This window comes from Polyodon spathula, chromosome 8 (assembly GCF_017654505.1).
Source record: "Polyodon spathula isolate WHYD16114869_AA chromosome 8, ASM1765450v1, whole genome shotgun sequence".
Lineage (NCBI taxonomy): Eukaryota > Metazoa > Chordata > Actinopteri > Acipenseriformes > Polyodontidae > Polyodon > Polyodon spathula.
This window is the reverse complement of record NC_054541.1, coordinates 37,733,519-37,758,591: the sequence shown is the minus strand read 5'-3', so window position 1 is coordinate 37,758,591 and position 25,073 is coordinate 37,733,519. Positions and strand designations below refer to the sequence as shown.

The following is a 25,073-nucleotide window of genomic DNA, read 5'->3' as shown; positions in this document are numbered from 1 at the left end:
GTTCAGCACATTGTTACTGTTCCTTTAAGAACATTCAGGCATGTGTGATTGCTATGCGAAAGTAAAACCATGAGCAGAAAGGATGTAAATGACAAAACAGCCAACATATTTTCTCTTTATTAATCTGGTATTATAACATACACCCTACAAAACATTATAGCCTTAAGTTACTTTGAAGTTCTTTGAATGTAGAGGTCTTTTAAAATATTTCACTAAAATCGAACTGTTTTTGCTATGTATTGCTTCAGTCCCAAGGGCAGGTTGTTCGAGGAGTGAAGCGGGGGTGATTTAAGACAGTCTTGTGGTCTCACTTCACAGGCTTGCAGTAATTCGTCCTCAGTAATTGGAAGAAAAAAAAATAACAAACTGTTATGTTGGTATTAATTTTGGAAATAAGCCATAACAACTTAATTAAGTGCTTATTAATTTGTTTTTAGGGGAGAAAATATAAATGGTCTGCTGTTGGTGTTTAGAAAAATGTCTCTATTTTAACAGTTGCAATTTGTATTCAAGAGCTAGTGCACACCTGTGATGTTATTTACTTGTTTTAAAATGGTGAGCTGTGTGTTTTTTTCTGGGGGGGGGGGGGGGGGGGGGGGGGGGGGGGGGGGGGTTGCCATTTTTAAGGTTTGCAAAACTACCTGAAACTAGACAGCCAGAATTTAGATTCAATATTTGATCTTGCCATTACATTTAATTCTAAGTGCGGTTTGAACTCTAAATACGACAAATGCAAGTGTCCCTTGTGTGCAAGGATCACGAATCCCCGGATTGTGCATAACATCCTGTTCCTGTTGTAGGGATGGTACAGATTTAATACGGGATAACAAGTACATTATTTATTTATTTTTTTTTTTTAAATCGAAATCGATGGTTTACCGGAGATATTTCAGGATAGATAAACGGTCAATAACTATCTCCTCAGGGAGAAATGCACCGTTTCTATTGAAAACACATACCATAGATAGATAGTATATCTTCATCGTTCTTCACTGATCCTAATTTGAATGTTTGCCTTACTTTCTAACTACACTGTACATGTTTAATCGGCAGCAGGTAGTTTTAGTAATTCCATATAAACCTCCATTTCAGGGGTTGGGATGTAAGAGTAAACCTTATCAAATTCAGTTTATTTTTGACATACGTATTGTTTTATTGATTAATTATTTCTTTATAGAACAGCTATGGTGTTAAATGCTGTAAAACATGAGTTTTGTCTCGTACCACAGTGAAGTTTTGTTTTGGTTTTTGGTTCATCTGCAGAAGGTGATCGTGTGAATGCATTTTAGAGTCTTTAGTGTTTTTTTGTAAAGCTCTGACACATGGTTACTAAAATAAAAGCTTGGAATCCTGTAACTTGCTTCTCCTCTCTGAAGCATTCATTCTTTGATTGAAAAGTAACAGCAGTGTTGCTGGAGAGCAATATTAAACCAGATAAACCCTAAGGTGACAGTTTTATCTTTCCTCACAAACCAAGATGGATACCTTTTACAACCCTTCTTCTGAAGCTGCAGGGCATTTATTTGTTCCACCAAGGCCAAAGCAATGAAAAACTGTCTGTCAGTGGGATAACTTATCGATCTTGTATGCGTTCCCCATTTTAGCTTTAGTTTTTCTGTCACGCTAGCTTGTGTTTTCTAAGTGTTAGTCCCTTCTCCTTTAAAATGTTGGTGTCCTCCTCCTCTTGTGTTGGCCTTACATAGAGAAGCTGCTTGTGCTATGTTTTAGTTGATTTGTTACATTTTCTTTTTTTTTTTTTTTTTTAACCTGGAGGTGGCTTAACTAAGTTGTCAAGTTTTTTTTTTGGCTAATCAGAATGCTGTAATTGCACACACATTTGTTTTGTTCTAACTGCACTTGAAATGAGTACTAAATCCCTTTGCTACAAAAGGATAGTAAATTCTAACAGGCATAAAATGTGTTCATTTGCTTTCAACAGTCCGATAAATCCTGCCCTAGACCACATAAATTACAACGTTAAAACACAGCTGTAATTGCAACAAAATGCTTAGTGTTTTCTATTCCCTAATCGATTTTGAGAGCTGCTTTTCTGTTGTGGAGAGGCTTTTTTTATGCCAACAAGTGTATAAGCAAATAAGTAAAACCGCATAAATAAGTTCTTGATCTTTTGTAGGGACAGAGGGAGGCCGATGACTAAGCATATTAGAAATCGATACAGGGTTTATTCCTAATAGAGTAAAATGTGTAGGTGTTTGTGGGCGAGGTAAAGTCAATGATCATGTGGCAATGCTTTTCATACACGGGCAGTATGCTTTCACTGCTGCTGTTGTCTTTACACCTCTCACTAGAGCTTAAGTCAGCGAGAGAGTCAACCATTACTATTATTTTTTTTTTCAGTGGGGAGGGGGTTGGTGGCACAGCAGGCTTGTAAGTCCCATTAATAGTTAGTTAATTGGTAGTATTCCAATAGCAAATGAATAGTGCACAATTTTAAAAAACACACCTGGAATTCTGAGTGTGTGTGTGTGTGTGTGTGTGTGTGTGTGTGTATATATATATATATATATATATATATATATATATATATATATATATATATATATATATTACCAGTCAAAAGTTTGAATACACCTGCTTGAAACCAGGTTTTTCATGATTATCTATGCTTTTAACTGTATAAACTTGTCTATAAACACTTACTATTTCATTATATGATACGTGTACTTATATAAGCTGATAATCATAAGTGCACTGCATTCAAAAATTACATTTTTAAATGAAAATGTAAATCTTGTCAATTTCAATGAAATGGTCACCGAAAGCAAGGGGATTTCAGTCTGATGCCCAAATCAGTTAAAAGTTTGAAACGTGTATAACACGGTGTTAGAACACTGGCCTAAGTATAAAAGTGTCTTTGTTAGATGTTCTCTGAGTTAACTAGCATGTTACCGAATTAACCTTTTTTCACCAATTATTGGTAACAGGTGAGGGTCTGTGATTACTATAAATATAGGTAGCATAGGCACAAGTTTGTCATTCCTGAATGTAAGGGAGCAGAAAATGGCAAAATACGCTCAGTTAAGCAAAGAAAAAAGATAATTACTTTTAAGAAATGAAGTTCAATCTTTAAGACAAATCGCAAGAACTTTGCAACTGTCTGTAACTGCTGTGGCGAAGACCATCAAACGATTTGAAGAAACTGTCACTCATGAGGACTGAACAAGGTCAGGCAGGTCAAGGGTTACCTCAGAATCAGAGAATAAGTTCATTCGAGTCACAAGTCTGCGAAACCGGCTATTAACTGCCCCTGAAATACAAGCTCAGCTAAATACTACTAGAAGTACAGATATTTCAACATCAGCTGTTCACAGGAGATTGCGTGAAGCTGGCCTAACTGGAAGAATTGCTGCAAAGAAACCATTGTTGAGTGCAGAATAAGAGGGAAAGACTTGCCTGGGCCAAAAAACACAAACTGGATGTTTTAGGAGTGGAAGTCGTTCTTATGGACCAATGAGTCAAAATTTGAAATATTTGGGTCCAACAGTCAAGTATATGTAAGACGCAGAGAGGGTTAGTGCATGAGTTCTGCATGTGTGGTTCCCACTGTCAAGTGTGGAGGAGGTAGTGTCATAGTCTGGGGTTGCTTTGCTGATGACAGTGCTGGTGATCTTTACCAAGTCCATGGCAAGCTCAACCAGCATGGTATCATAGCATAATTCAGAGGCATGCTATTCCATCAGGATTACGGCTAGTTGGGCATTCTTCAGCAATATAATGACCCAAAACACACCTCAAAGTTGTGCAAGAACATCTGTCGAAGAAGGAAAGTGAAGGACAACTCAATCTAATGACCTGGCCTGCCCAGTCTGCAGACCTCAATCCCATAGAACTTGTATTGGACGATCTGGACAGAAGAGTCAAAGCAAAGTTACCCACAAATGCCCTACATCTCTGGGAATTGCTGCAGAAGAGCCTGGAAGACGTGTCGGGTGATTTCCTGCTGAAATTTGTTAACCAAATGCCTCGAGTTTGTGAGGCTGTTATTAAGGCAAAGGGAGGCTATTTTGAGGAATCCAAGATTTAGAGACTTGGACTTTCTTGAACACTGCTTTAATACTCCTTATGTTTTGTATATTGTAACATGTGTTTTCATTTAAGTATTTACAGAAACGTATACGACGTAAAACATTGTCAATTATGAAAAAAACCTAGTTTCCAGCAAGTGTACTCAAACTTTTGACTGATACTATCTATCTATCTATCTATCTATCTATCTATCTATCTATCTATCTATCTATCTATCTGTGTGTGTGTGTGTGCGTCATCATCTTCAGCCTTTTTCAATCCACTACTGGATGAAGGCCTCCCCAAGATTCTTCCACAAAAACCTGTCTGCTGTGCCCCCCCTCCGTGTGCATGGTTAGAAACTACCAATATTGGACTAGTACCTTTTGAAACTTGCTAGTCCTTATGTGAAGTACCTAGGTTGGAATCAACAACAGCAGTTGGGGTCCCTGAAAATAGGCTTAGATTTTATTTTGTTAAAAATAGACACATCAATTTAGATTTTACGATATTACTCTTTTTTTTTTTTTTTTTTTTAACGAAGTACCTTCTTAAACACTCATTGATGGATCAATCGCCTGTTTGCATCTCGTTACCGAGTGCTCAGTTACTGTAGTGCTACTGTACTGTGTGCTGAGAAACTGACACTGACAGCACCAGACATTGAAATTGAAACCGATGACACAAATAAAATGTTTATGTTATTGTACATTACATGTGTTACTGTTTACAAAAATGATGGCTGGCTATGAATTATTGTCTACAATTAATGTACTCACATACACATGCAGTCTTCACTAAAGCCCCAATTTAAAGACAGTGTTTCACTGTAGCCCTCTGGATGAAATTGTTAGCTAGGTGGCTTTTTTTTTTTTTTTTTTTTTTAATTGGCAGTGGGAGAAAACAGATTCAGCAAGTACAGTTGAATCTGCCAGAACTGATGGACGCTGTAACTACTAGGTTTAGATACGAATGAGAGCATAACTAATACAAAAGAAAAACAAGGGAAATGCAAATATTTTCAAGAAAGCTGGGAGACTTTGTATAAATGGATTTTGTATTTTTAAACGCTGCAATAACAGTTCCGCTTGTGCAGTATCCACACTATAATTTGACAGAACAGTTTTATTTGCACTGTGCGGGACCTTATTTTCCCCCATTGGTGCTTGAGCCCTGGAGCACTCACGGAATCACCTCCTGTGCACCTATTATCAGTGATTTAAAAGCCTGGTTTTCAAACAGTGATTACCGCTCAGCAGTACTCTATTGGTATAAGAAAAGTAAGTTTTAGATTCCAATCACTTAATATGATGACGATAATATAAACACCAAGCTACAGCCAGAGTCCCAAGCTTTAAACATGTTACTGTTATACCGTTATGTTATCTTATTTTAAGCAACCTACTACAATAATGTTCATTTAATGTTATTGTTTCTGTATTAATTTTAAAATGTTTAGTAAAACGTGACCTGTTTGACCTCGTTTAGTACAACTGGCCCCTTTTGCTAATAACATCTTCAGTCAGGGTTATAACCCAGTATAAATCTCCACATTTTTGTAAAATTTACTTTATACTTCAAAAGATGCAATGCATTTCAGTAAACTATAACAAACTTTGATCTTCGAAGGTTCGGAATACATTACTGAAGAAAGATTTGAACTTTCAATGCTACTCATTTGCATAATTTAGTGGTGATGTCACCATAGCTACTTTATATTTGCAATCAATTTAAATGGATTAACACATTTGCATGTACTTTAAAAATGTTCTGTAGAACAGTAATCTTTTTTTTTTTTTTTTTTTTTTTTTTTTTAAATTTGAGGCTGTTTGCGATGTGTATAGTGAGCTTGCATTGCAGCAGCACCAGCTGTAGCGGACTTATTATTATTTAATAGTCACCGTTCCAAGCAGTTTATCGGTCACATTTTAATACTACTAAAAATAGTAATAATACTAATAATAATATGAACTTACACTTGTCAAGTGAGCCCAGAGATATACCTCAATGATACGAGTTGCTTGCGCAGTTTGCATTAAACTACTTTTTTGGTGGCCTGGGCATTTGACAAAAACATCCCAAACAGCAGAGGGGTTTCGAAACATTTCTTTCAATACAGCTTACGCTGTACAACGCTTTATTGTCGAGATGGCGAATGAAGAAATTAAAGGTTTGCCTCTGGATAACACGAGCTGGAGGGGAGAGGGACGGATGGTGCTCAGTTTTCGAAATTAAAATTATTAGTGTTGGCTAATATTTGTGTTTTAAACGCCCTTCTCTTACACTGTCTTGTACATTAGGTACTTGGTAGTTATACTGAAGCAATACAGCCACTAGAGGTACCTTTCCACTGCTTTGGATACTATACCATGCTCTGCACACTACAGCGGCGCCATGTAGAGTTGCTATATGTATAAAGATTTGGTAGCAGATTTTAATAACTTTTGTTTACGCAATATGCATTATACAAGTCAGAAAATTGAATTTTGCATGCGCGTGACATTTAATGTGTGATTTATAGTATCCACACATTGTCGAACAGTTTCTGTTAACAGAAAGAAACAAAAAAACATAGTGAATGGCATCTGACCAACCTTCTAAAATATATATACACACACACACACCTACCTACCTACCTACCTACATACATACATACATAAGGCTCTGGAAAAAATTAAGAGACCACTGCAAAATTATCAGTTTCTCTGGTTTTAATATTTATAGGTATGTGTTTGGGTAAAATGAACATTTTTGTTTTATTCTATAATCTACTGAAAACATTTCTCCCAAATTCCAAATAAAAATAGTCATTTAGAGCATTTGTTTGCAGAAAATGACAACTGGTCAAAATAACAAAAAAGATGCAGTGTTGTCAGACCTCGAATAATGCAAAGAAAATAACTTCATATTCATTTTTAAACAACACAATACTAATGTTTTAACTTAGGAAGAGTTCAGAAATCAATATTTGGTGGAATAACCCTGATTTTCAAGCACAGCTTTCATGCGTCTTGGCATGCTCTCCACCTGTCTTTCACATTGATGTTGGGTGACTTTATGCCACTCCTGGCGCAAAAATTCAAGCAGCTCGGCTTTGATCACATTCCAGAGGTTTTCAATGGGGTTCAGGTCTGGAGATTGGGCTGGCCATGACAGGGTCTTGATCTGGTGGTCCTCCATCCACACCTTGATTGACCTGGCTGTGTGGCATGGAGCATTGTCCTGCTGGAAAAACCAGTCCTCAGAGTTGGGGAACACTGTCAGAGCAGAAGGAAGCAAGTTTTCTTCCAGGACAACCTTGTACTTGGCTTGATTCATACATCCTTCACAAAGACAAATCTGCCCGATTCCAGCCTTGCTGAAGCACCTCCAGATCATCACGATCCTCCACCACATTTCACAGTGGGTCCAAGACACTGTGGCTTGTAGGCCTGTCCAGGTCTCCGTCTAACCATTAGACGACCAGGTGTTGGGCAAAGCTGTAAATTGGACTCATCAGAGAAGATGACCTTACTCCAGTCCTCTACGGTCCAATCCTTATGGTCTTTTGCAAACCTCAGCCTGGCTCTTCTTTGCTTCTCATTGATGAAGGGCTTTTTTATAGCTTTGCACGACTTCAGCCCTGCCCCTAGGAGCCTGTTTCGAACCGTCCTCGCCGTGCACTTCACCCCAGCTGCCGTTTGCCATTCCTTTTGTAGGTCACTTGATGTCATCCTACGGTTGCTGAGTGACATTCGAATGAGCTGGCGGTCATCCCGGTCAATGGAGAGTCGTTTTCGCCCTCTGCTGGTCTGTAGCTTTGTTTTCTCCAGTGTGTGCTGCTTGACCTTGTTCTTATGAACCGCCGTCTTTGAAATTTTAAGGATGGAAGCAACCCGACGCTCACTGTATCCCTCTGCCAGTAAAGCCAGAATTGAACCCTTTTCCTCACTCAAAACCTTCCTTTTCAACTCTTTGGGCATGGTCAATAGTTATTTTTTTATTCCAATTACTTTTGAGGTACTACTAGCACTGTTTTGCCATCCAGCTGGTTCTATTGCAAGAGGATAGTGATGACCACAGAAGTGGTTTTTATACTTTTCCTCGTTAAATAAGATTTGGTTCAGGTGATCCCTTAATCGGTACCTCATTCAGTAGAATGAGGTATGCCTGTGTTGGAATTCAACAGACACTGGAATGGAATGGCTGTCATACATGTAGAGATGCTGATTCAAGTCAAATTTGCAGTGGTCTCAATTTTTTCCAGAGGTGTGTGTGTCTATATATAAAATAAAAATGTGTGTGGATGGTTTGGCATTTTGTATTGATGAATAATGGTGAATATTATTGGTGAATAATGACAAAACTACAAGTTGGAATTGAACATCAATATATAATACTTTTTTGTGAAGATTCCTTCACATTGATCAACATTTAAAGAGTGTTGTGTCAAGGTACTTGTCTCACATGTGTGGGTGACAGTATTGCAAGACAGAGACATGGGAGTGGTAGTTCAAACGTCGGCACAGGTGCTCAGGATTTATTAAACACAAAACCGAAAGTAAACAAACGGGTCATGTGACGCTACCAACGATGGTAATGCACAGAGGATACAGACAGAAGACAGCAGACAGCAAGTCTCAATCAAGCGCCCGTCTGTAAACAATCATTTGATCAAACATAACTCCAAAAAGCACCCAAAACAAGCCCGTATCCATGTATAAATTACAGCAGTACTAAATTTCCCCCTGTGCAGGGCATTTGATACAGCTATGTTTAAAATAACAGTAAAGAAACAAAAAAGGAAAGAATGTACACTTACATGCTGAATACAGCAATTGCATGTCCTTTCACATGAAAAAACTATGCAGCGTAGATTACTCCTCACACCCGTTGCCTGGTTGCAGTTTGTGTGAAGATGACAGACAGGCAACGATTGCATTTGTCGTGCCTGATTCATACTGCAATAGGTCATCTTTGAATTAGCGTTATCTTTGAATTAGTCAACCACAGTCTTTGTTTTCACTGAGAGAATAACACACTTGACACTGGAGAAAGTTCAGTGTCAGTCAGTGCTGAGATCATTGTATCCGGGTCGATCCTGTACAAGATCGTTCTAATAGGGCTAATTAGCATTGAAAATATTGGTTCTTGTTGTTGGGATCATTAAATGGGTGTTTGCTATAAGGAGGGTTGATTTATAGTGAAGTTAGTGTATGCATGTATGTATATGTTAGTGTATAATTCTGAGCTTTAGCATTGCATTTGACAACAGAGTAGATTTTACATGTGTGTTATAGTATTCTGTGAGTGCATTTATTTAATGTAAGCATCATTTTGAAGCCATAATTGATGGTGTTTTGAATTTGCATTCCTTTTTAATCCTAAACTGAAAATTCAGAATTCTTTGTAATATTTTTGTATAGCTCTGATGCCGTTATGTTGTTCCTTTTCATGTTCCTTGGTTGGCATTTAGAAGCTCAGAGTGTTGGAGAACTGAGTAACTCCAGAAGCATTCATAATACAGGGTCTCTATGATGACATCAGAATCTGGATAAAATAACGATATTCCCTTTCTCAAAGTTGGAATGTAGAAACAAAAATCAATCTGTGGTATAGAAACAAAAATCAATCCTTAAGCATGTCGTCAGAAATTAAACAAAGGGCTTATAAGTTTGCAAAATTATGTTGTTGCTTAAAATGGTGCTTTTTAATCAGATGGAATATGCAGTGACAGTTGTCATATCAGGGCAGGCAGCAGGCTATCTAAGTCACCAGCTAGACTGATTTTATAACTGCTATTTCAGTTTAACTTAAGTTTTAATACCGGCATGTACTGTTGTTATGTTGTGTGTTTTTTTGTTTTTTAATATATGTAAACATGCTTGTTTTGAGAAGGTGAAATGGGATGCCGCACTCTGCTCATATTCTAGACGATGATGAATATTGGCACATGGCAGCTAGGATTTTGTTTAAAAACATTTGGAAGGTATTTTGAATTTCAGAATTGCTACACACCTGCCTAGCCCCTCACCATTAAAAGTAAACCATAATAGAAAAAAATAAAATCAATATTTACTGTAATTTTTTGTTTATGAAACAAAATCTTGTAATGGGAACATAATTGGTTAGTGTTAGCAGTTTCTGTGTTGCAAAGCCCTGAAGTGAGCTGGGTAGTTTAACAGTTCCGATGTCAGCAGATTTAATTTAATTAATTACAAGTGCATTCTACTCCTTACAGTAAAAGCCAGCAGTAGCATTGGAGTTTGCTTGTGTAACTGAGAGCAATGCAGTCTTCTAGCAGGCCATAGTAAAACACAGGAAAGGTCATAGGAGGATATGTAAAGAGCATTTGTTAAAAGGCGGCTTTCTTAGAGGTTTACAGTTGCATATCGTGGGATCATTCTTGTTCTACTGCTATAGTATATTGATCGTTAGCACTTATTTTGAAAAATTACTAAATGCATGAGAATAGTATTAATGGTGATGAATACCTTTTTCTTTCCAGTTGCATAGCAGTTTCATTCATTCCTGGTTTTACTAATAAATTAACAAGATTAACATTTGACCATGTTAACTATACACTGTGGCTCCTCAAATTTGTATTAAAACCTGGGATGGGTGAAATTGCTATGCAGTACGTCTTATTTCCATCCCTGCAGCAGAGCCATTCTAAAGTAAAACCAGTATATCGGTAACATATATCCCCACCAGCACTGTAAATTCAAATTCACATGCTCAACAGATAGTGTTGTTCATTATTTCATTATATTTGGTTTGGAATGATCCTCCCGGGACAGAATTGACAAACCCTAGACTAGAGTCTCCAAGCTTCCAGCAATAAAGTTAAGTAAGGCTGTGAATCTAGTGGTTATGAATCCTGTTTTTTCTCTTGGTTAATGAAACAATCGTTATGCTTTTAGTGCTTTTCAATCATGCTCCTAGATTGTAATACCGCGTCCATGTGATGTCCTTGCAGAGCTGAATCATTCCTCTTAACTGTCACTGCATTTCCCTCAGCCTCCATGTGCCTGCTCCAGACTCCTCACGTCCCAGTCTGTGGTGACGTGGCTAATAGAATTTTGAACCAGTTAAATGGTCTTGAGCTGAGCCCTTTAGAGTGATTTATTTTAAATAGTTGCTTATTCATTTAAGAGTGCTCGGGGACCAGCACAGGGATTGGTGTGTTTCACTAATACAGTGAGTAAACTCCCCTGATTGCTTAAGGGTAAATCAGAGGATCATCTATGAGATACAGTTTTAAAAAGTGTTTTTATCTACAAGTAGTTGTCCAGTTTGAAATGATGTAATGTTTGAAATTTGCAGTAATGTTCTAGTAAGCATTTATTTTGTATGCAAGACACTTGTATACAGTACAGTGCATTATATTTTGTTTTATAATTGTTCTTGTTAAATTTTGAACAGTAGGTTAAAATGTATTTTCTCCCCAAAAAATCTGTTAAATAGAGCATCTGTTTTTTGTCTAGGTTGAAGTGGAGGTGGAAAGCATGGACAAGGCTGGCAACTTCATTGGCTGGCTTCACATTGATGGGCTGAATCTGTCTGTGGCCCTGGTGGAGCATGCCCTTTCCAAAGTGCACTTTACTGCTGAGAGGAGCTCCTACTACAAAACCCTGCTGTCTGCCGAAGAGCCTGCCAGGCTGAAGAAAGAAAAGGTAAGGTTTGTTTGTTTGTTCGTTCTTTCTTCCTTTTTCTTTTTAGGCTGACCTGCATTAGCACTGGCATTTCATGGAAGCCTACCCATTCCCTTGTGTGCCATCAAAGCAAATCCCCCTTTTTTAGTTTCTTTCAGCCAGCTGTATAAATTACGCCCCCCCCCCCCCCCCCCCCCCAAAAAAAAAAAAAAAAGAAAAGCAAACCCTGTTAAAAATCGTTTTAAGACACTGAATCTAATGCAGAGAAAGGACGTATCGAATCAGCATTGCAGCATTGCCTGGTAAGGTGGGGGTTGGCCCGCTCTGCCTACTAGCAGTTTTGTAAATCTTACAGCCATGGGGTTGCAAGCATAATTAACCCATTGGGATGTATAATAAAAGCTGAGACCCTTGCTTTTCTTTTGAAGTATCAGCCCTCATTTTCAACGTGTGTGGTGTTGTTTTTTGTTTTTGTTGTTTTTATATTGTCCCCTCGGCAGTGTGTATACAACACACAAGTTGCAGTGTCAGGCTTTTCATTACACAGAGTTTAAAAGTAATATAGTGGACTCATTAAAATTTACTTAGAGAGCTGGTTCTGCTGTAGACATTTGTTCAAAACAAAATAACTGCTTAGCTCTGCAGTTTATCAAGCCTCAACTATTTAAAGGAGAAGGATGTTTGTATTCATATTGTCACAATCTCCATTCAGAATGCAGTTGCAGAGTTGTTTTAAGTCATACAACAATGTTCAGAAAATAGAGCACATTCCATGGAAATTGCTGTGGCTGCAGGAGAGGTGTGTGGATACTATCCATAAAGATTCATTATGGTGGTTGTTTTGTCTTTGCCTGTGAAGCAGTTATTTCAGATGAGGTTACTTTTGAAGCAGTACAAAGCAGCAAAAACATTTTACCTATGCTTTTGATAAATCATTTAAGAAAGATCAGGGCAATGTTTTTTGTTTGTTTGTTTTTTTGGGGAGGGGAGTGGTTTGTATGTGTTGATTTTAAGCTATTGGGCAAATTGTGTTGAACAAATAGGATAGTCTGACAAATGATATGATGTGTTCTGATAGTGGGTTTCCTGTATCAGTGCAGCCTAGTAAGCCCATGTTTTTGGATAATAATGATAGAGGTGGGATCAAGATTATAAACCTATGTTAATTTGGCTTTTTTAGACATCAGGTCGTTGGCCTAGGAGGGTTGTAAGTGTAATGTCTAGGTAATGTTTCGTAAGTATTTTATTATTTCACAATTTAAATTTTAGTGCTTTTTGTGAAAGTTTGGCTTGTCCTTTGCTTTGCTAAATAAATCACATTGCACTAAATCATCCATGCGATTTGATAAGATTTGGATTGGTGTGCTATCAGTTACATGCTGAGACTTTTTTTTAAATGCAAATATCTAGATAAATATACAGTAGTTTGGATTATTTTTTTTTTAAAATATAGCAAATTGCTCCTCCATATATTTCTATAAAGTTTGGAGTAGTTGGTATATCTTTACAACATTGGTGCAATAATAATAGATGGGCTTCAGTAAGTTACAGGAAAATAATTTCATCCAGGGTTTCTTTGCCATCATAAATTATGAGGCCAAAGGTCGAGTTGATCATTAATTAACATTTCTGTACTGTGGGTGTTGTCAAGTAATTGAAAACGAGGCCATTTGTGTTTTGAATTGAAAGTGATGGTCTCGAGTAATCGAATGGGTCAAATTTCAAGAATTTTTTCCCCCTAAAGGTATTCTCACTTTTTTCGAATGGCTCAGGATATAGCCTTCATCCATGTATTTTGTATGCCTGACCAGCCTGCCTGCTTATGTGACCACCTTTATTTAGCAACTGCATTAAATTTCCCCCAATGATATTTGTGCTTTCATTTAACTGTATTAAGCAATCACAATTCTCTTACGCAGCAATGGACTCAAACCTGTATTAAGAACCCTTACACAGGGTTGTTATAAGAAATATGGTTTTAAATGGTACGTCCTAAATTCAAAAGAATACAGTAACCATTGTAGCTGTCTTTTTTCCGTAATCAATCAAACAAAAGCGCTCTCTTATAAAGGAAGATAGAAAACATGGGGGAAAAAAGGGCCTCCCTAGATGACAGAATTAAAGTTATTAAACTTGTAAAGAAAAACTGCTTAAAAATTCAGCACTAGAAACAACACGCAGATACAGCATTTTGAAACAGAAAGAACTAGGGCTTGAAGTATTAGGTTTTTATTTTTGTTCGTGACTATTTTGAGCAGATTAAATATATTATAATTAAACTGTTAATTACTAAACAAAGTCGGTTCTGTTTCACCTTCATTATTCAAACACAAGATGCTACTTTTAACTTGCATTTCGTTCTCGCACTTGCTCGGGAACTAGGTAGCTTCCAGTGTGTCAATTTCGTGTTGTTGTGTTCTTTCCCGCTAACTTAACAGAATGTTCTCATAATTAGGATGTAGCGGCATAAGACTTAAAGGCAAACCGTTAAATGGAAAATAAACACCGAAAAATTCAAGCCGTACTTATTAGAGTATGAAAACAATGTGCGCGGCAATCTAAACAGATCTTATGCTTATGCTGGCATTGGTTTCAGGATGCAGTGAATCAACACATTATTTATAGGGGCTGCTCATGAACAGATTACAGTCTCTGTAACAGTTCTTTATGAACACTGCTTGGTATCGCCTGCACTGGAGCAAGGAGCCTCACGTGAACCTCAGGTTCATCAGATGGTTGAAGGTCTGTTGAGGGGTGTCAAACCACTCTGCTGCCCAGTCTTTAGTTTTGTAGGTATACTTGTACATGGTAACCAACTTATGAATTCCATAAGTGTGTATGTGTGCTAGTTACATAAGTATGTTTAAGACGATCTGCAATCTTGTAGACTAATAATGCTGACGGCTGTACTATGTGGCCCCACAGAATACTAAACCTGTGTGGTTGGGAAGTCCGTCACTTGTTCCAGTATGCCGTATTTCAAACAAAATAAATGAATAAATAAAAAATCTTTGATAAAGTGTGAGCGTACAAGAACAGTGGTCTTGTATTCAATAGAATAACAGACCTTGAGTACAAATAAAAAAATAAATAAATAGATACTTAACATGTTGAAGAGGACTGCAAGAGAAAATATCATCATGGTTATTTCGTAAGACACTTACCATAAAGACTGCCTTGGTAACAGCTATAGTATTACTCATCTGTATTGCCGGAGGAGTTTCTTTTTTGCTGTAGCAGAACTGAAAGGGCTGGGTGGGTAAGTTTGTGGTGTACTGTAATTGTAATATTAAGTGGCACACTCAGTTTTCAGCAAAATACCTGTAGGAGTTCAAGCTGCAGCTGTTAAGGTTTGAAATCTTAAATTGAGTAGCACACTATATTCCAATATTTCAGACTGTCGGATGTGCCCTGGTTTTTCATCTTTGCACGTTTGTTTGTTTTGTAGCTGAAAAGATTATACATTGTCCCTTAGGATTCACATACAGAAATGTGCTTACATATTGCTTAAAGAAGTTGTAGACCAGGTATAGTATGTATAGCATCCTGCAAAGAATGAACCCAAGACAGTGTTGGTAGATGAGTCTGCGAGAAGACACATCCTAAGGTACTGTAGAAAATTAAATGGGAAGAAATGATGTGAAACTCTGTAGTTTGCCCAGTTTAGATGTAGATAGTGGCAATTTTGTATTATAATATTTTATTAAAGTAAAACGTGTGCATTTTGCCACAGTATCATATAAAAATGGGTCTTGCCATTGCAGTTTTACTTTGTTTTCGGGGTATTAAAAAAATAATAATAAATGCATTCGGCATGAACTGTAAATGTGTAACTTGAAAACCATTTCAGTATTCTTTTGTTAACTTTTATAAAACCTATAAAGAATAAAACATTAATAGACGATTGATGCGTTTGGAATAAAATGCTGACAGTTACTAATGCAGAAACAGATTAAATTTGCAAATTTTCTGCATGGGTTTGTAGTCCTGTATAGAAAACAGTGCTTCAAATAGAAAGTGTTTGTTTAATGGGGTGTAACATTTAAAGGATTTTTTGTAATATTAATGTGTAAAACAAGTATGCCAGTATAAACCTGGAAATCTTACTGAGGTGATTAACTCATTAAGCAATACACTGTGACACTAGTGTTTTTATCCTGGTACTGTTTACATAAGTAAGATATTGTCTATCATGTTTAAACCTCTGATTGGGATGCATCCCAGGGACAGGGATATAGTAAAGACAATCTAGACTTGGTCAGGCAATGTTATTTTGGACCAATGACTGACATTATGATCTGTGGTATCCAAATACCACTTGTTGAAGGCAACATGACAGCCCCATTAATGCCCTACTGACAGTAGCAGTGTCCTTCCTGCAGCAAACACAGAATACTATATCCCAGCAGGTCGATGCCTGGCCACGTGTCGCAAGGATCAATGGCTGTTACTACTGCTGTACTCAAGGATACTGTCCAGACATTACCAATTCCAGTATTACATGGTTTAATTTTAGCAAGTAACTTTGTTTATTTTGTGTTCACTCTGTGGAGATTGGTGCTGAAGTAAAACATAGCAGATTTACTGGTGTGAGTATGTGACCGTAGAGAACACCATTCTGTTATACTGTACTGTCATTCTGCAGTCTCATGGGAACTAAATGGTGCATTTAAATAGTATTTAAGGAAATGTTGCTTTGGTTTTAAGCTTGCTGATGGCTTTTTCCTTTTATTAAGATTTACAGTGGGTTAGAGAATGGGCTATTTGATTTGTCCCCTGATGAAAGAGAAAAGTAAAGGAACTGTCAATGCTGAATATGCTTTCTAAGGTTTTGTGATCTGTCTTAATATTTTCCACATCAGCATTTTCTGTTGTGCGGAGTTCTAATTATTAATGGCCTCAACAAAGACAACCTCCATATTAGGTGGAAATAATGGTCCCTGGAGGATAGAGCTAGACCAATAAACAGTTATACAAACTTGTGCCACCTCCATTAAATTATCAGTAGTACATTGAATCTGAAGTTATGTAATCTATTAGCCATATAGAACTGTGCTTGTCAGACCCAAGCAATTGCGTCTTGAACTATTTTTTATTATTTTTTTTGTATTTTATTTTCAGTGCTGTGCAGTAAAGAGATTTTCAAACAGCCAAAGGCATTGAGTGTTTATGCACATAGGGTTGTGCATCCCTGCCTTTAGCCTTTTTGGTGTCAGGCAGTTACAACATTTGCAAAGTTAATTTTTTTAATATTTTTTTAGGTCAGGTAAACCGTATAACCTTGGCCATGAAGTGTGTTCCCAACATTCTCTCTGAATTGAATTGTTGTTTTGCTCAAGGACTCCGCTCAGTAACTTGCCTGGAGCCACCCTCCACCAGGCATTTAGAACTGCATCATCTATGGGTTTCCATTAGAATCCGCCTTGAACCCCTTGAGGTTGAGTTTCCAATTCCCCTTATTCTTCTGGTATTGTGTGTTTATACATGATTCCACTACTGCACTGTCGCTCTTCTGGGGGGTGATAGCAACAGAGATGGTAATGAGATGTGGCATTGTGAATTGCATTACTGCTAATTTAATGCATGCTTCAGTACGCGTGCTGTAACGAGAACACAAATGACTGCTGCCAGCTCTTAGGATTTGTATCCTCTCTTTCAAGGGATTTGGGTTAATGCAGGTAGGGGGAATTGCATGCTTATTTCCCTTCTACAGTGTTATATTCAGCCTTTCCCAGTGGTGAGGTTTAAAAAAAACTTTTTTCCACACGAGTGTTTGCTCGAGTGTATTGTTGTTCATAGTAATAAGATTATTTGTTGTTTTATTCTTCCACTTTATTTGATGACTCTCCAATAGACACATGTAGCGCAAATTTATCTTCCAAAAGTTGTCAATAGTCTAATTTCATTTTTGTAGAATATACTATACAGTGCTTACAAGACAACAGTGCCCATTTGCAAGTTATTTTTGTAATCAATATAAAACAAATTTTTGATGTCCTGACAAGCTACTTTTACCCCCAAACGATTGTGGTTTTGCTATAAGGGTCAGTGCGGTCTAATAATGAGATTATTTATTAACATTGAGTTCTACAGTACTATAGAGATATATAGTCAGGATCATGACATGTCCAACTGCACTGCTGTATATGCAAGTACATAGGTTAAACATTGAGATGGGATTTTGCCCCTAGAACCAATTTTTCCCACTAGAGCACCAAACCAACTACTCATATGCAAAAGATATTGCATGCTATCCACCTGATTTGGTTTAGGCCTATTGTGTGCCAAAGGTGTTAGACAGAGTCCGACAACCAAAGCGTTCGTTTGAAAATATTGACATACCATTTTGTAGGTTTACCCCTCAAATTCATCCCAACTAAAATGTGGCAATTTTTTCTCTTTGCCTCTCCAAGCTTCAATGATAAGGTTATTTAGGAATATGGCCAAGTGCTATGGTAATTTTCTTTTAAATGTGCGTCTTGCAATTGTAGGATACCTTTTTCGAAAGAAAGGAGTGCTGTAAAAGCAAATGGCTAGAAACTGATACTGATTTTATCAATAATTTCTCCAAGATAATACCTTTTTGGTTCACCAAGATGTCAGGTTGGACCAGGAAATGTAGCTGGTTAGTTGACTATTTTACAGTTTCTGATCAGTATTGGAGTGCTATAGCACTCCAGTTGATTCGGAACACAGTGATGGCATTTCACTATGACGTTTGGCATTTCTCAATGTAGATTTTATTCTCCAAGGAACTACCTGCCTTTTTTTCTGCATAGGACAAATCATCCTCAAAAACATATTTTAGAAATTGCTAATGAGCTATATAGAGTGCAGTTATAATGGGAACCTCATTAGAACATGTAAAATATTTGTTATCCCAAGGACAGTGTTAATGAAGGTAGAATGAGCATTCTAACTATGTGTGGGTTCTTTTTGCCCTGTAACTCAATTTACCATTCCCCATGGCCCCAAGCTGTGACTGAATGTTAAAACATCCATTTATATGGTTCAACTTGGAGTTTCTCCAGAAAAAACATGCCACATCTTTTGACACTTTTAAGCTGGTCTGATCTATAATTCCTACCATATAGTCTCTAGTCACTTTGAACACCCACTCACTGTGCTTGCGTGACGTCACACTGCTGTAAACAAATGCAGTAGATGGAGGACTGAAGTGAGAGCAATGTTACTGGTTTGGATGTTTTTAGCATCTTAAATCAAACAATTTTTTTTTTTTTTTTTTTTTAAAAAGCTTGTTTACATTGCCTTTACTTCTCTCTCTTCTGTGGTTTGTTGTAGTCTGTTGATGGTAGAGTAGCACATGACAGAATTATTTTTTGTCAGTTTCAGGTTTTTTAATTAGAATTTGTTTCTTGCCAATATTTCCACGCCTGCTTTTAGTGAAAAGCTTGTGCCAAACATCCTTATTCAGATTGTGAATTTATTTTGAAGAATATTGCTTGGTTGTTGCATCTATGCATCCCTGCTGTATCTTGTTACTGGAATTTAGTTATTAATCAAGCAAGAGGTTATATTATCAATTGTGGGTTTCAACTGTGCTATCCTCAGTAAGGTGAGGGACCTCTAATTATCTCCCACACAGGTGTTTAACAAGGCAGAAGGTCAGTGACTGATAGGATGTATACAAACGAAGAGGCAGATTGCAAAAAAAATAGCATTTATTGTTCAGGTTCACAATAAAAACAAGACATAGACCCTGAAGTATTCTGAAAGTTTTAGTTATTGTTGTTTTTTTTTTTATATATAATGTTCAATAGTGGTTTACTTGAGGTAACACCAGACTTTGCGTAATAGTATAGTCAATTACATAGCGTCACACACACACGTGCGCAGCCTGATAACCTTCACTGTCTATGTAGGCTATGCTTTGCTGCAAAGGTTCTTAGTCACTCGGTCGGCTAACACCATTTAAACCTAAACAAATAACCAAAAAATCTTAGACTCTGCTGTCTTTGTTTCGAGACACAAAGAACAAAAAAAAAAGTACGTTCTCCTAGCTCAGGAACTCTGTACAAAATAGCCAGTCTCTCGTTTCTTCACTGTAGGCTTTTTAAAAGCCAAGCAATAGACACAGAGTACGTCGGATCTCTGTGGCAACTGATCAGCTGCAATTTAATATGCAAAACAAGTACAGTAATATCTGTCAGCTTATGAGAACCAGAAGACACTTTCTCAGAACAAATCAATATAATAATTCTTACATATAAAGTAAATAATATTTTATACTTGTAGCCTATTAGAATCTGTTATAGCCTACATCAACATCATAAAGTAGCCTAAGACATTTTTGCAGGTCACATGGGGAAAATAATAATAAATAAGTAAAGTTGAAGTTTGTTAAGATTGGTGATCTAAATAATCCAGAGGCAGAAGATCTTACGCAGGAGTTTTCCCGACAAAATCGAGAGACTTCACAGGAATGCATACGAGAACGTGACATAACGTGATCATTTTATCACATTATTTATTACTAATGTAAAGTTTGTTGGCTATATAATCGCGTCACTTTTTATACATATTTTCATCAAACAGTAAGAGAATTAGAATGAAATGATAGGATCATGCCCTTACCTGCTGCACCTCTATTCCTGGCAGCTGCTCGAGTCCTGGTGATTTTACCTTTTTTACTAGATGATGATGATGATGATGATGATGCTGTCTTGCAGGTACCATCCGTATAAATGGATGGTACTGCATCCTTATTTAATTGAACTTTAACAACACCCATCTTGAACATCATTAAATTAATAAAGCTGTCTTCGGCAAAGTGTGGGCTACAGGTGCAGCTGCTGTTGGACTTGGCATCCCAATCCCTGGTCCTCCTCACGAATGCCCATTGCCGGCGTCATACCAGCTCTTTTAGGAAACTCATGGAAAGATACAAATGACCCTGCTGTGTTGAAGCAACCATATATTACACACCTATTTACCATCGTATCTCTCCCCTGAGTGCGTTGTGTTTTGGTGAGCAGTAATGCAGGAAAGCAGCTGGTGGGATGGTGAGCTGGTCCTGGTGTGACATCACGCATAAATTAGCCACAGCTTCGATTTGAGTTGGACTTTTCATAAGATGTCAACTTCTGAGGAGGAGTTTTTTTTTTTATACACTTAGCATTAAAACCTGTACATTACACTGACAGATACTTTTATTGACCTACCAACAGTACAATACAAGTGAATGCTGAAAAAAAAAAAAAAAATCATTGCACCCCACCTTTAACAGAATACAGAAGCAGCCTTCAAAGACTGCCAAGAGTGCCTGAACCCTGTCTTGCTGCATTAGCTACACTGATAAACCAAAATAGGTAAATGGAATTCACAATCTAACCTAATGAAAATGTGTGTCATTGTAATATGCTGTATGTATATCAATGGACATTAAGTAATAAATTACGTTTATTAGCACTAAATGGGGATCATTTTATTAATGTATTATCATAATTAGAAAAAATCAACACATTTTCTTAGAAGTTTGTATAATTCTTTTAGATTTGAGAAATTAGCTTTCTTTCTATAGTCCTTTTTTTTTTTTTTTTTTTTTTGGAAACTTTAATGTCAAGTTCTATCATTTTATTATTGTTTATTTCTTAGCAGATGCACTTATCCAGGGCGACTTACAATTGTTACAAAATATCACAGTACAAAGTATTGCATTATAAAATATCACATTACAAGTTATCACAGATAAGAGCAATTAAATGTTCAGTTCCTGTATTAAAGCAGTGTCACTTATTTGCAATTTATAAACAATGTAATTAATACCTTAAAACCATTTTTTTTTTTTTTAAATGCCTGCCTTGCCAGAGGCTCTCAACCAACCATTTCTAGGGTTTTTTTTGTAACCAGTAAAAGGGCAGCTTCTTCCACAGCTAGCCAATCAGAAGTGATAGGGGTGGGACATAAACACCTTTTTAAATGTTTGTGTATAGGTACTACTAGACTTCAATTCAGTTTTCAGAAACTTGCGTGGCACCCTGAAATATACCCAGGGTGTTTTTCTAGCAACAGAACAAACATAGGAAAAATAAAGAAATAAAAACTTGTCCAACGGGCAGAGTATAATGTCAAAACTTGTCCGTCAACAAAGCTTGTTGTCCCGGCCGTTGGGTGATATGAATTGCATACCCCTGAGTTGGTTAGCAAATTTGACGGTCTACAAACTGTTCATGTATGCACATTTTGATGGTATATATATACTTTCCAACCTTGCCTCATTATTTTTGACTGACTAGTATAAATATGTACTGCAGACTCGGCTAATAGTGTAAAATTAAATGCACCTCGGGAAGACCTGTTGTTACCTCCTGTGGCTTCGGGCATTATAGCACTTGTCGGTAACAATAATTTTCCACTATAGCCCTCCTCTTCAGTACATCTCTCCTCTCTCTCTCTCTCTCTGACACTGTTAATCCTAGAAGTGCACCTAGCTGTGGATAAAGTATTTACATTTATTGTCAACTTCCTTTTATTGTTTTGAATGTCTTTTTTTATACACAATTCTCTTTTTGGGCTTCATAAAGGCTGTTGAGGTAGATATTCAATTCATTAATCTTGTGAGGCTTTAGAATTTTAAAAAACCCATCACTCTTCATTGCTACTGACCGATGAGGACGTGATAGTTTTATCTCTGATTGTAAATCATTTTGATCCAAAGAGTTGGCTTGGATGTAGATTAGGAGGTCAAGACAGGGACAGCTCAGAGATAGATAGATAGACAGACAGACAGACATTTGTAGATTTAGGCATTGAACCTACAGAATAGCTGCAGTGTAGCACTTAGGCATGGTTCATATGTTGTATGTTTATCATTTCAATTGCAGATAACATTTCATCTTGGTTCATCTGGATGCTGTGCTAATGCTCTGTTCAATTAAGAGGTATTGATGATATGGGCAGTAAACAATCAAGAATCAGCATGTGTACTGTTAGTTGTCTCGGCTCAATTAATGCCTGCTTGCCAGAAGCTAAATGCTGCAACACATTTATTTTTGAGCACAGTGGGGGTTTTGACATATATGTCCTGTCAGTCAACAGTGTTTCTTCTAGAGTTCCCATTAACTCTGTGGATGGTATGAATGAAGGTGATTACTATGCATTTAATTATGCAGGAATGTACAATTCTAGCTGCTATTTCCCTAAAGAAGCAATAGGAAATTATACAAATAGTTTCCTAGTTGTATTCCCAGGGTATGCATCAGTTTGGACTATTAGACCACTAGACCTTTTAATGTTGAGGGGGGTATGTTGGTGTGTGTTTTAGCAGTGGTTCTTGTTAGCTTGCTTATAAAACTATGTACACATGATGTTCATTAATAACAGTAGGCCAGTTTACATATTGGTTTGTTTCACGTGGTTGGACAATGCGTGTAAAACTTGGCAGGGAAAGCTCGTGAAAATGTCCCAAAAAACGGTCTTGCCAGAGGCTCTCAAGCAACCATTTCTAGGTTTCTTTGTAACCAGTAAAAGGGCAGCTTCTTCCATAGCTAGACAATCAGAAGTGATAGGGGTGGGACATAAACACCTTTTTAAATGTTTGTGTGTAGGTACTTCTAGACTTCTGCAATTCAGTTTTCAGGAACTTGAGTTGCTCCCTGAAATATACCTGGAGTGTTTTTTCTAGCAACAGAACAAACGTAGGAAAAATAAATAAAATAAAAACTTGTCCGACAGAGAGAGTATAATGGCAAAACTTCTTGTCCCTCACACACATCTTGTTGTTTCGGGCGATACAAATTTCACCCCTGAGTTGGTTAGCAGATTTGACGGTCTACAAACTGTTCATGTATGCACATTTTGATGGTATATATTTACTATTCAACCTTGCCTCATTATTTTTGACTGACCTCGTATAAATATGTACCCAAAAATGATCTATTTGCCACTGTACAGCCACTGATGTCAAAGCAACTGGTGGGTTGGTTGGGGATCAAATGGTCTTAAAGGGATTGCAGCTTACTAAAAAAAATCATAATTGTACATTTACAGCTATTCACTAATGTAGGTCTTAAATGTTTAGTTTTTAAAATAGGTTATGTTTTAGCAGACAGGTATTTTTAAACATGCTATCTGGTACCTGACTAAGTTTAAAGAAGTCTCTGCTTGAAGGTCTTGCGTTCTGACAGTCTTGATCTGTCCTGGTGGTCATCTTTGGTAAATCTGGCTACACAGAGGTATATCCCTATTGTTAATGGATAACTTTTCTATTTCAGGGAACCAGGGTTATGATATATTTGCTAACGTTACACATTAACTAGTCGTGATGACCCGTCATATCTAAAGAATAGATTTCTTGCGGTGTTGTGTGTGTTTGATTTTTTTTTTTTTTTTTTTTTTTTAATGAATTAATGGTTCTTAAATAATAGTGTATTTCACAGACAGTTTATTGTTGTATTTTAAGAGACATACTAAAAGCTGGGTTGCTTAGTAACCAGTTTAGGGGTCCTTCTGAAACAGCTGCTCAAATGTCGCCTTGCTATCATTATCAGTCTTATCAAAATTTGGTTGCTTTTTAGTAAGGCTGGGATTAAGCACGGGTGTCACGGATTCCGTGATTTTAGTAGAGAACATGGAACTTTACCAGCACAACTTGAAATTCCTCCTTAACCAAAAAAAAACCAAAAAAAATGTTTTATTCACATTTTAGCTAATGATGTTGAACTAGCTTGGTTGCTTTACTTTGCAATATGGCCGTTCACACTTTCGATTTCTTTCAGTGCTGTTAATTGATTGATCTTTGATCCAAATCAAGCGAAGTATTGCAGCATAGCTGAGAAAGCAGTGTTTTTGAGGCCATTATACTATTTGAAGACAACTGTGTAGCACAGCATGAATACCGTGCTTACTACAAAATTGTCAGTGAAATGAAATGCGACATTTACCAGTTCTGGAAAAACATGGAAACGAGTTTCCCAACTTGCTGTAATTATTTTCTGCATCCAAAAGTGTACTTCGGAATGACTGGCAATCCAGAAAAAAATCAAACACGTACAATATGTTGTATCAGAATAATATGTAAACAAACAGTAAAATAGCTGCAAACTGTACCACAGCAGAAACGGATGCACACAGAGACAGTCTTTTTGAACTTCAAATTTTATTTTTTAAAGCTGTATAAAACCTACAGTTTTTGTTTGCTGTCCTGTAGAAACCCCACCAAATGTGTGGAGGTTTTTTGGGTTTTTTTTGGCTTTTAATTTTAGTCCTTTCCAACTGTTTTTATTTTCTCCCAGTTTGAAATGCCCAATTATTATTTAGGCTTAGTTCACCGCTACCACCCCTGCGCTGACTTGGGACCGGCGAAGATGAACACACGCTGTCCTCCGAAGGGTGTGCCGTCAACCGACCGCTGCTTTACATGCTGTGGATTCACCATGCAGCCACCCAGGAGCT

The 25,073-nt window shown here is 37.2% G+C and overlaps 1 protein-coding gene across 1 annotated transcript in view; it reads left to right on the top strand.

Annotated features, from left to right (window-relative positions):
* Nucleotides 1–25,073, top strand: part of LOC121319906 (staphylococcal nuclease domain-containing protein 1-like) — a 203,609-nt gene that overhangs the window by 132,177 nt on the left and 46,359 nt on the right. The window contains exon 17 of the mRNA XM_041257852.1: nucleotides 11,493–11,681. Coding sequence (XP_041113786.1) covers nucleotides 11,493–11,681 — 189 coding nt within the window. The remainder of the gene's footprint in view (nucleotides 1–11,492; nucleotides 11,682–25,073) is intronic.